Below are 12,879 nucleotides of genomic sequence, written 5' to 3'. Positions count from 1 at the left end.
GTTAGGATTAGGGTCAGAGGTTATAACCTACACTGAAGAGGCTGTAGTCCTCTATGCGGTTCAGCAGCTTGATTAGGATCAGGGTTAGAGGTCAGAGGTCATAACCTACACTGAAGAGGCTGTAGTCCTCTGTGCGGTCCAGCAGCTTGTCCAGCTGGTAGAGGGAGCGGCTGGCAGCGTGCCAGGGGAGGAACTCTCTCTCCTGGGGTAGGTAGCAGATGATCTGAAGGGGCACGTTCTGGGGCAGGTAGCCAGCCCTGGCAGGAGAGGGGAGAGAGTATGTTAACTAAGCAATAAGGCCCGGGGGGGTGTGGTATATGGCCAATATACCATGGCTAAGGGCTGTTCTTATGCACGGCACAACATCAGGGAAGCCCACCCTGCGGATAGATAAATGGAAGAGGTGCATATACCATATAAAATATGTAAGACTAGAGAGTTATGGGGCAGGTAGTCCACCCTGCGGAGAAAGAGATAGGTAACATCCTCTAACACTGCAGGGAAGGTTCTGTGGAGTGGAGGGGAAGGGAGGGGAGAGAGAGAGAGGTGTACATCGTCAGAGAAGGGCATCCTCATCGAGCTGATTTGAAGAGTGTGTCTGTGAAATGCTGATATGGACATTCTCCATTTCTCCACAGGGTGCAGGGCCCAAAAGACTGGCTGACACATGGTGTTGTACTTTATTCATGCACCCGTCCACCCGCACGTCTCACTGACAGACAGACGTGCTGTGGGTCCAAAGCATGAGAGAAATACTTTATACCGTCAGGGACGGATCCAGACATACTGTAAACAACAAAGATAATAAAATACACCAGATGCTATATTTAAATGTGTTGCATCAGCAGTATCTGTCTTGTTATGACAGTCAATCAATTAACATGTCAGCTAACAATGTTTAGATCGGTAGTTAGTCTAGCCAGCTACCTAACTTGTAGTAATCATGGCCGTAAACCAACCCGGGCACTCCAGGAGGCCCCCATTGATTTTGTTAGTCATTCTCACTAAGATATCCTATTAACATGGCATAATTCATTACAAAATACGTAGAATTGCTGGAATTAGCTTTAAAACTACAGAACGTTTAATCCGCCCCATGGCAAAATGAGTAGAATTGCAGAAACTTTCAAACTTAAATGTTTCTCTCAACCATCAAAAGGGGGACCACTAAAATGTTATGCCGTGATGTGAACAGAACAGATCTATATAAATAATAGAACACATAGAACAGATCTATATAAATAATAGAACACATAGAACAGATCTATAGAAATAATAGAACACATAGAACAGATCTATATAAATAATAGAACATATAGAACAGATCTATATAAATAATAGAACACATAGAACAGATCTATATAAATAATAGAACACATAGAACAGATCTATATAAATAATAGAACATATCGAACAGATCTATATAAATAATAGAACACATAGAACAGATCTATATAAATAATAGAACACATAGAACAGATATATAGAAATAATAGAACATATAGAACAGATCTATATAAATAATAGAACACATAGAACAGATCTATATAAATAATAGAACACATAGAACAGATCTATATAAATAATAGAACACATAGAACGGATCTATATAAATAATAGAACACATAGAACGGATGTATATAAATAATAGAACACATAGAACAGATCTATATAAATAATAGAACACATATAACAGATCTATATAAATAATAGAACACATAGAACAGATCTATATAAATAATAGAACACATAGAACGGGTCTATATAAATAATAGAACACATAGAACAGATCTATATAAATAATAGAACATATAGAACAGATCTATATAAATATTAGAACACATAGAACAGATCTATATAAATATTAGAACACATAGAACGGATCTATAGAAATAATAGAACATAGAACAGATCTATAGAAATAATAGAACACATAGAACAGATCTATAGAAATAATAGAACACATAGAACAGATCTATAGAAATAATAGAACACATAGAACAGATCTATAGAAATAATAGAACACATAGAACAGATCTATATAAATAATAGAACACATAGAACAGATCTATATAAATAATAGAATACATAGAACAGATCTATAGAAATAATAGAATACATAGAACAGATCTATAGAAATAATAGAATACATAGAACAGATCTATAGAAATAATAGAACACATATAACAGATCTATATAAATAATAGAACATATCGAACAGATCTATAGAAATAATAGAACACATATAACAGATCTATAGAAATAATAGAACAGATCTACCGCGTCTTACGCTTCGAACACACCGACAGCGTCATTGCATTTTGGTACACCAGAATTACATTAATTTCCAATGAAACGCTGTGTTAACCTTGCAGCATTGCGTTGCAGAGAGCTGCTGTGCGTTCGGTGTGGTGCATTCTCTGGGTTTATCGAACGTCTGCAAACATCTCCGTCAAACTGTCTGCTGTAGACGGCGTGACAGAAATGGTAGCAGAAGGTGAATGTTGAACCTGTTGTTGCGTACATATCCAGATGAAGCTGGGTACTATTTAGCGTCACGACGCTGTCGGTGTGTTTGAAGCGTTAGACTACTACTGGACCAATGAAAAGGTCGTTCAGCATGGGAAAGAAGCGTGAGACTACTACTGGACCAATGAAAAGGTCTTTCAGCATGGGAAAGAAGAGTTAGACTACTACTGGACCAATGAAAAGGTATTTCAGCATGGGAAAGAAGCGTTAGACTACTACTGGACCAATGAAAAGGTCTTTCAGCATGGGAAAGAAGAGTTAGACTACTACTGGACCAATGAAAAGGTCTTTCAGCATGGGAAAGAAGAGTTAGACTACTACTGGACCAATGAAAAGGTCTTTCAGCATGGGAAAGAAGCGTTAGACTACTACTGGACCAATGAAAAGGTCTTTCAGCATGGGAAAGAAGCGTTAGACTAGCTTGCAATGAAAATGACAGATCTGTAATTCACATTTCTGTGTGAATTTGGTCGGCTCGCCCAAAAAGTTACATATTGCCACTTTAATTCTATATGTAAGTTAACACCAAACCACTGAGAAGGTGTGTGCTTTGGGGGGCCCCTCCAACCAAATCCCGCTTGGGGCCCCCCCAAAAGGCTAGAGCCGGCCCTGTATAACGTGTGCAGGTTTATCCTTCTTAATTCTAGACATCATTTAAGTTAATACCAAACCACCGAGGAGGAGTCAAGACAACAAACAGAACTACATCCCATTCTCAGCTACTTAGCATCCCAAATGGCACTCTTATTACCAACATAGTGCACTTCTTTTGACCTGGGTCCTGGTAAAAAAAAAAAAGTAGTGCACTACATAGAGATTAGGGTATCATTTGGGATGCTTCCTGTGTTCTCACAGCTTGACTCCCACAGCACTGCCTGCTGCATTAATATAGAGCATCACATTATCTTAGTGAACAAGGCGAATGTGTTTCAAGTGTGTTTTTAGTCATGCATGATGTTGTTCGAGCGGATTGTATTCCTCGTACAACACCTGCTTTCTGTCTCAGCTAGTGTCAAATGCTGAGGAGTCCATAAAACAGAGCCAGATGTACGTTTTGCTAGGAACCGCATCGGAATTCTCTATGCATCACAGGCCGTTGAAACGAAGGCAGAGGAACTGTAACCGTTCAGCAACAGGGCTGGATCTAAACACCTTCTACTGTCTCTGTCTCTGTCACATTATAACACAGCTGCTAGGATCTAAACACCTTCTACTGTCTCTGTCTCTGTCACATTATAACACAGCTGCTAGGATCTAAACACCTTCTACTGTCTCTGAAACATTATAACACAGCTGCTAGGATCTAAACACCTTCTACTGTCTCTGTCTCTGTCACATTATAACACAGCTGCTAGGATCTAAACACCTTCTACTGTCTCTGTCTCTGTCACATTATAACACAGCTGCTAGGATCTAAACACCTTCTACTGTCTCTGTAACATTATAACACAGCTGCTAGGATCTAAACACCTTCTAATGTCTCTGTAACATTATAACACAGCTGCTAGGATCTAAACACCTTCTACTGTCTCTGTCACATTATAACACAGCTGCTAGGATCTAAACACCTTCTACTGTCTCTGTCTCTGAAACATTATAACACAGCTGCTAGGATCTAAACACCTTCTACTGTCTCTGTCACATTATAACACAGCTGCTAGGATCTAAACACCTACTGTCTCTGTCTCTGTCACATTATAACACAGCTGCTAGGATCTAAACACCTTCTACTGTCTCTGAAACATTATAACACAGCTGCTAGGATCTAAACACCTTCTACTGTCTCTGAAACATTATAACACAGCTGCTAGGATCTAAACACCTTCTACTGTCTCTGAAACGTTATAACACAGCTGCTAGGATCTAAACACCTTCTACTGTCTCTGTCACATTATAACACAGCTGCTAGGATCTAAACACCTTCTACTGTCTCTGTCTCTGTCACATTATAACACAGCTGCTAGGATCTAAACACCTTCTACTGTCTCTGTCTCTGTCACATTATAACACAGCTGCTAGGATCTAAACACCTTCTACTGTCTCTGTCACATTATAACACAGCTGCTAGGATCTAAACACCTTCTACTGTCTCTGTCTCTGTCACATTATAACACAGCTGCTAGGATCTAAACACCTTCTACTGTCTCTGTCACATTATAACACAGCTGCTAGGATCTAAACACCTTCTACTGTCTCTGAAACATTATAACACAGCTGCTAGGATCTAAACACCTTCTACTGTCTCTGAAACATTATAACACAGCTGCTAGGATCTAAACACCTTCTACTGTCTCTGTCACATTATAACACAGCTGATAGGATCAAAACACCTTCTACTGTCTCTGAAACATTATAACACAGCTGCTAGGATCTAAACACCTTCTACTGTCTCTGTCTCTGTCACATTATAACACAGCTGCTAGGATCTAAACACCTTCTACTGTCTCTGTCTCTGTCACATTATAACACAGCTGCTAGGATCTAAACACCTTCTACTGTCTCTGTCACATTATAACACAGCTGCTAGGATCTAAACACCTTCTACTGTCTCTGTCACATTATAACACAGCTGATAGGATCAAAACACCTTCTACTGTCTCTGAAACATTATAACACAGCTGCTAGGATCTAAACACCTTCTACTGTCTCTGTCTCTGTCACATTATAACACAGCTGCTAGGATCTAAACACCTTCTACTGTCTCTGTCACATTATAACACAGCTGCTAGGATCTAAACACCTTCTACTGTCTCTGTCTCTGTCACATTATAACACAGCTGCTAGGATCTAAACACCTTCTACTGTCTCTGTCACATTATAACACAGCTGCTAGGATCTAAACACCTTCTACTGTCTCTGAAACATTATAACACAGCTGCTAGGATCTCAACACCTTCTACTGTCTCTGTCACGTTATAACACAGCTGCTAGGATCTAAACACCTTCTACTGTCTCTGTCTCTGTCACATTATAACACAGCTGCTAGGATCTAAACACCTTCTACTGTCTCTGTCACATTATAACACAGCTGCTAGGATCTAAACACCTTCTACTGTCTCTGTCTCTGAAACATTATAACACAGCTGCTAGGATCTAAACACCTTCTACTGTCTCTGTCACATTATAACACAGCTGCTAGGATCTAAACACCTTCTACTGTCTCTGTCACATTATAACACAGCTGCTAGGATCTAAACACCTTCTACTGTCTCTGAAACATTATAACACAGCTGCTAGGATCTAAACACCTTCTACTGTCTCTGTCACATTATAACACAGCTGCTAGGATCTAAACACCTTCTACTGTCTCTGTCACATTATAACACAGCTGCTAGGATCTAAACACCTTCTACTGTCTCTGTCTCTGAAACATTATAACACAGCTGCTAGGATCTAAACACCTTCTACTGTCTCTGAAACATTATAACACAGCTGCTAGGATCTAAACACCTTCTACTGTCTCTGAAACATTATAACACAGCTGCTAGGATCTAAACACCTTCTACTGTCTCTGTCTCTGAAACATTATAACACAGCTGCTAGGATCTAAACACCTTCTACTGTCTCTGTCACATTATAACACAGCTGCTAGGACCTAAACACCTTCTACTGTCTCTGTCACATTATAACACAGCTGCTAGGATCTAAACACCTTCTACTGTCTCTGAAACATTATAACACAGCTGCTAGGATCTAAACACCTTCTACTGTCTCTGAAACATTATAACACAGCTGCTAGGATCTAAACACCTTCTACTGTCTCTGAAACATTATAACACAGCTGCTAGGATCTAAACACCTTCTACTGTCTCTGTCACATTATAACACAGCTGCTAGGATCTAAACACCTTCTACTGTCTCTGTCACGTTATAACACAGCTGCTAGGATCTAAACACCTTCTACTGTCTCTGTCTCTGTCACATTATAACACAGCTGCTAGGATCTAAACACCTTCTACTGTCTCTGTCTCTGTCACATTATAACACAGCTGCTAGGATCTAAACACCTTCTACTGTCTCTGTCTCTGAAACATTATAACACAGCTGCTAGGATCTAAACACCTTCTACTGTCTCTGTCTCTGAAACATTATAACACAGCTGCTAGGATCTAAACACCTTCTACTGTCTCTGTCACGTTATAACACAGCTGCTAGGATCTAAACACCTTCTACTGTCTCTGTCACATTATAACACAGCTGCTAGGATCTAAACACCTTCTACTGTCTCTGTCTCTGTCACATTATAACACAGCTGCTAGGATCTAAACACCTTCTACTGTCTCTGTCTCTGAAACATTATAACACAGCTGCTAGGATCTAAACACCTTCTACTGTCTCTGTCACGTTATAACACAGCTGCTAGGATCTAAACACCTTCTACTGTCTCTGTCACGTTATAACACAGCTGCTAGGATCTAAACACCTTCTACTGTCTCTGTCTCTGTCACATTATAACACAGCTGCTAGGATCTAAACACCTTCTACTGTCTCTGTCACATTATAACACAGCTGCTAGGATCTAAACACCTTCTACTGTCTCTGTCACATTATAACACAGCTGCTAGGACCTAAACACCTTCTACTGTCTCTGTCTCTGTCACATTATAACACAGCTGCTAGGATCTAAACACCTTCTACTGTCTCTGTCTCTGTCACATTATAACACAGCTGCTAGGATCTAAACACATTCTACTGTCTCTGTCACGTTATAACACAGCTGCTAGGATCTAAACACCTTCTACTGTCTCTGAAACATTATAACACAGCTGCTAGGATCTAAACACCTTCTACTGTCTCTGTCACGTTATAACACAGCTGCTAGGATCTAAACACCTTCTACTGTCTCTGTCACATTATAACACAGCTGCTAGGATCTAAACACCTTCTACTGTCTCTGTCTCTGTCACATTATAACACAGCTGCTAGGATCTAAACACCTTCTACTGTCTCTGTCTCTGTCACATTATAACACAGCTGCTAGGACCTAAAAACCTTCTACTGTCTCTGTCACATTATAACACAGCTGCTAGGATCTAAACACCTTCTACTGTCTCTGTCACATTATAACACAGCTGCTAGGATCTAAACACCTTCTACTGTCTCTGTCTCTGTCACATTATAACACAGCTGCTAGGACCTAAACACCTTCTACTGTCTCTGTCACATTATAACACAGCTGCTAGGATCTAAACACCTTCTACTGTCTCTGTCACATTATAACACAGCTGCTAGGATCTAAACACCTTCTACTGTCTCGGTATCTGTCACATTATAACACAGCTGCTAGTATCTAAACACCTTCTACTGTCTCTGTCACATTATAACACAGCTGCTAGGATCTAAACTCCTTCTACTGTCTCTGTCTCTGAAACATTATAACACAGCTGCTAGGATCTAAACACCTTCTACTGTCTCTGAAACATTATAACACAGCTGCTAGGATCTAAACACCTTCTACTGTCTCTGTCACATTATAACACAGCTGCTAGGATCTAAACACCTTCTACTGTCTCTGTCTCTGAAACATTATAACACAGCTGCTAGGATCTAAACACCTTCTACTGTCTCCGTCTCTGAAACATTATAACACAGCTGCTAGGATATAAACACCTTCTACTGTCTCTGAAACATTATAACACAGCTGCTAGGATCTAAACACCTTCTACTGTCTCTGTCACATTATAACACAGCTGCTAGGATCTAAACACCTTCTACTGTCTCTGTCTCTGAAACATTATAACACAGCTGCTAGGATCTAAACACCTTCTACTGTCTCTGAAACATTATAACACAGCTGCTAGGATCTAAACACCTTCTACTGTCTCTGTCTCTGTCACATTATAACACAGCTGCTAGGATCTAAACACCTTCTACTGTCTCTGTCTCTGAAACATTATAACACAGCTGCTAGGATCTAAACACCTTCTACTGTCTCTGTCACATTATAACACAGCTGCTAGGATCTAAACACCTTCTACTGTCTCTGTCACATTATAACACAGCTGCTAGGATCTAAACACCTTCTACTGTCTCTGAAACATTATAACACAGCTGCTAGGATCTCAACACCTTCTACTGTCTCTGTCACGTTATAACACAGCTGCTAGGATCTAAACACCTTCTACTGTCTCTGTCTCTGTCACATTATAACACAGCTGCTAGGATCTAAACACCTTCTACTGTCTCTGTCACATTATAACACAGCTGCTAGGATCTAAACACCTTCTACTGTCTCTGTCTCTGAAACATTATAACACAGCTGCTAGGATCTAAACACCTTCTACTGTCTCTGTCACATTATAACACAGCTGCTAGGATCTAAACACCTTCTACTGTCTCTGAAACATTATAACACAGCTGCTAGGATCTAAACACCTTCTACTGTCTCTGTCACATTATAACACAGCTGCTAGGATCTAAACACCTTCTACTGTCTCTGTCACATTATAACACAGCTGCTAGGATCTAAACACCTTCTACTGTCTCTGTCACATTATAACACAGCTGCTAGGATCTAAACACCTTCTACTGTCTCTGAAACATTATAACACAGCTGCTAGGATCTAAACACCTTCTACTGTCTCTGTCACATTATAACACAGCTGCTAGGATCTAAACACCTTCTACTGTCTCTGTCACATTATAACACAGCTGCTAGGATCTAAACACCTTCTACTGTCTCTGTCTCTGAAACATTATAACACAGCTGCTAGGATCTAAACACCTTCTACTGTCTCTGAAACATTATAACACAGCTGCTAGGATCTAAACACCTTCTACTGTCTCTGAAACATTATAACACAGCTGCTAGGATCTAAACACCTTCTACTGTCTCTGTCTCTGAAACATTATAACACAGCTGCTAGGATCTAAACACCTTCTACTGTCTCTGTCACATTATAACACAGCTGCTAGGACCTAAACACCTTCTACTGTCTCTGTCACATTATAACACAGCTGCTAGGATCTAAACACCTTCTACTGTCTCTGAAACATTATAACACAGCTGCTAGGATCTAAACACCTTCTACTGTCTCTGAAACATTATAACACAGCTGCTAGGATCTAAACACCTTCTACTGTCTCTGAAACATTATAACACAGCTGCTAGGATCTAAACACCTTCTACTGTCTCTGTCACATTATAACACAGCTGCTAGGATCTAAACACCTTCTACTGTCTCTGTCACGTTATAACACAGCTGCTAGGATCTAAACACCTTCTACTGTCTCTGTCTCTGTCACATTATAACACAGCTGCTAGGATCTAAACACCTTCTACTGTCTCTGTCTCTGTCACATTATAACACAGCTGCTAGGATCTAAACACCTTCTACTGTCTCTGTCTCTGAAACATTATAACACAGCTGCTAGGATCTAAACACCTTCTACTGTCTCTGTCTCTGAAACATTATAACACAGCTGCTAGGATCTAAACACCTTCTACTGTCTCTGTCACGTTATAACACAGCTGCTAGGATCTAAACACCTTCTACTGTCTCTGTCACATTATAACACAGCTGCTAGGATCTAAACACCTTCTACTGTCTCTGTCTCTGTCACATTATAACACAGCTGCTAGGATCTAAACACCTTCTACTGTCTCTGTCTCTGAAACATTATAACACAGCTGCTAGGATCTAAACACCTTCTACTGTCTCTGTCACGTTATAACACAGCTGCTAGGATCTAAACACCTTCTACTGTCTCTGTCACGTTATAACACAGCTGCTAGGATCTAAACACCTTCTACTGTCTCTGTCTCTGTCACATTATAACACAGCTGCTAGGATCTAAACACCTTCTACTGTCTCTGTCACATTATAACACAGCTGCTAGGATCTAAACACCTTCTACTGTCTCTGTCACATTATAACACAGCTGCTAGGACCTAAACACCTTCTACTGTCTCTGTCTCTGTCACATTATAACACAGCTGCTAGGATCTAAACACCTTCTACTGTCTCTGTCTCTGTCACATTATAACACAGCTGCTAGGATCTAAACACATTCTACTGTCTCTGTCACGTTATAACACAGCTGCTAGGATCTAAACACCTTCTACTGTCTCTGAAACATTATAACACAGCTGCTAGGATCTAAACACCTTCTACTGTCTCTGTCACGTTATAACACAGCTGCTAGGATCTAAACACCTTCTACTGTCTCTGTCACATTATAACACAGCTGCTAGGATCTAAACACCTTCTACTGTCTCTGTCTCTGTCACATTATAACACAGCTGCTAGGATCTAAACACCTTCTACTGTCTCTGTCTCTGTCACATTATAACACAGCTGCTAGGACCTAAAAACCTTCTACTGTCTCTGTCACATTATAACACAGCTGCTAGGATCTAAACACCTTCTACTGTCTCTGTCACATTATAACACAGCTGCTAGGATCTAAACACCTTCTACTGTCTCTGTCTCTGTCACATTATAACACAGCTGCTAGGACCTAAACACCTTCTACTGTCTCTGTCACATTATAACACAGCTGCTAGGATCTAAACACCTTCTACTGTCTCTGTCACATTATAACACAGCTGCTAGGATCTAAACACCTTCTACTGTCTCGGTATCTGTCACATTATAGCACAGCTGCTAGGATCTAAACACCTTCTACTGTCTCTGTCTCTGAAACATTATAACACAGCTGCTAGGATCTAAACTCCTTCTACTGTCTCTGTCTCTGAAACATTATAACACAGCTGCTAGGATCTAAACACCTTCTACTGTCTCTGAAACATTATAACACAGCTGCTAGGATCTAAACACCTTCTACTGTCTCTGTCACATTATAACACAGCTGCTAGGATCTAAACACCTTCTACTGTCTCTGTCTCTGAAACATTATAACACAGCTGCTAGGATCTAAACACCTTCTACTGTCTCCGTCTCTGAAACATTATAACACAGCTGCTAGGATATAAACACCTTCTACTGTCTCTGAAACATTATAACACAGCTGCTAGGATCTAAACACCTTCTACTGTCTCTGTCACATTATAACACAGCTGCTAGGATCTAAACACCTTCTACTGTCTCTGTCTCTGAAACATTATAACACAGCTGCTAGGATCTAAACACCTTCTACTGTCTCTGAAACATTATAACACAGCTGCTAGGATCTAAACACCTTCTACTGTCTCTGTCTCTGTCACATTATAACACAGCTGCTAGGATCTAAACACCTTCTACTGTCTCTGTCTCTGAAACATTATAACACAGCTGCTAGGATCTAAACACCTTCTACTGTCTCTGTCACATTATAACACAGCTGCTAGGATCTAAACACCTTCTACTGTCTCTGTCTCTGAAACATTATAACACAGCTGCTAGGATCTAAACACCTTCTACTGTCTCTGTCACATTATAACACAGAGAGAGAGACGATACCATCTGCACGACAGTAAGGGAGAGACCAGCTCGTAGCTGGTATGTGTGGGGTCAATAGATCCCTTACTGGACGATACCATCTGCACGACAGTAAGGGAGAGACCAGCTCGTAGCTGGAATGTGTGGGGTCAATAGATCCCTTACTGGACGATACCATCTGCACGACAGTAAGGGAGAGACCAGCTCGTAGCTGGTATGTGTGGGTCAATAGATCCCTTACTGGACGATACCATCTGCCCAACAGTAAGGGAGAGACCAGCTCGTAGCTGCAATGTGTGGGGTCAATAGATCCCTTACTGGACGATACCATCTGCCTGACAGTAAGGGAGAGACCAGCTCGTAGCTGGTATGTGTGGGGTCAATAGATCCCTTACTGGACGATACCATCTGCCTGACAGTAAGGGAGAGACCAGCTCGTAGCTGGTATGTGTGGGGTCAATAGATCCCTTACTGGACGATACCATCTGCACGACAGTAAGGGAGAGACCAGCTCGTAGCTGGTATGTGTGGGGTCAATAGATCCCTTACTGGACGATACCATCTGCACGACAGTAAGGGAGAGACCAGCTCGTAGCTGCAATGTGTGGGGTCAATAGATCCCTTACTGGACGATACCATCTGCCCGACAGTAAGGGAGAGACCAGCTCGTAGCTGGAATGTGTGGGGTCAATAGATCCCTTACTGGACGATACCATCTGCACGACAGTAAGGGAGAGACCAGCTCGTAGCTGGTATGTGTGGGGTCAATAGATCCCTTACTGGACGATACCATCTGCACGACAGTAAGGGAGAGACCAGCTCGTAGCTGGAATGTGTGGGGTCAATAGATCCCTTACTGGACGATACCATCTGCACGACAGTAAGGGAGAGACCAGCTCGTAGCTGGTATGTGTGGGTCAATAGATCCCTTACTGGACGATACCATCTGCACGACAGTAAGGGAGAGACC

At 41.1% G+C, this 12,879-nt stretch overlaps 1 protein-coding gene across 1 annotated transcript in view; it reads right to left on the bottom strand.

The window, feature by feature from the left end:
* The window catches only part of LOC120032113 (thyrotropin-releasing hormone-degrading ectoenzyme-like), a 113,026-nt gene that overhangs the window by 46,147 nt on the left and 54,000 nt on the right, over window positions 1-12,879 (bottom strand). The window contains exon 6 of the mRNA XM_038978055.1: window positions 110-257. Within this exon, the coding sequence (XP_038833983.1) occupies window positions 110-257 (148 nt within the window). The remainder of the gene's footprint in view (window positions 1-109; window positions 258-12,879) is intronic.

The sequence above is a fragment of the Salvelinus namaycush genome, chromosome 38 (genome assembly GCF_016432855.1).
Source record: "Salvelinus namaycush isolate Seneca chromosome 38, SaNama_1.0, whole genome shotgun sequence".
Lineage (NCBI taxonomy): Eukaryota > Metazoa > Chordata > Actinopteri > Salmoniformes > Salmonidae > Salvelinus > Salvelinus namaycush.
Note: the sequence above shows the minus strand (reverse complement) of the source record. Positions and strands in the feature narration are given on the sequence as shown.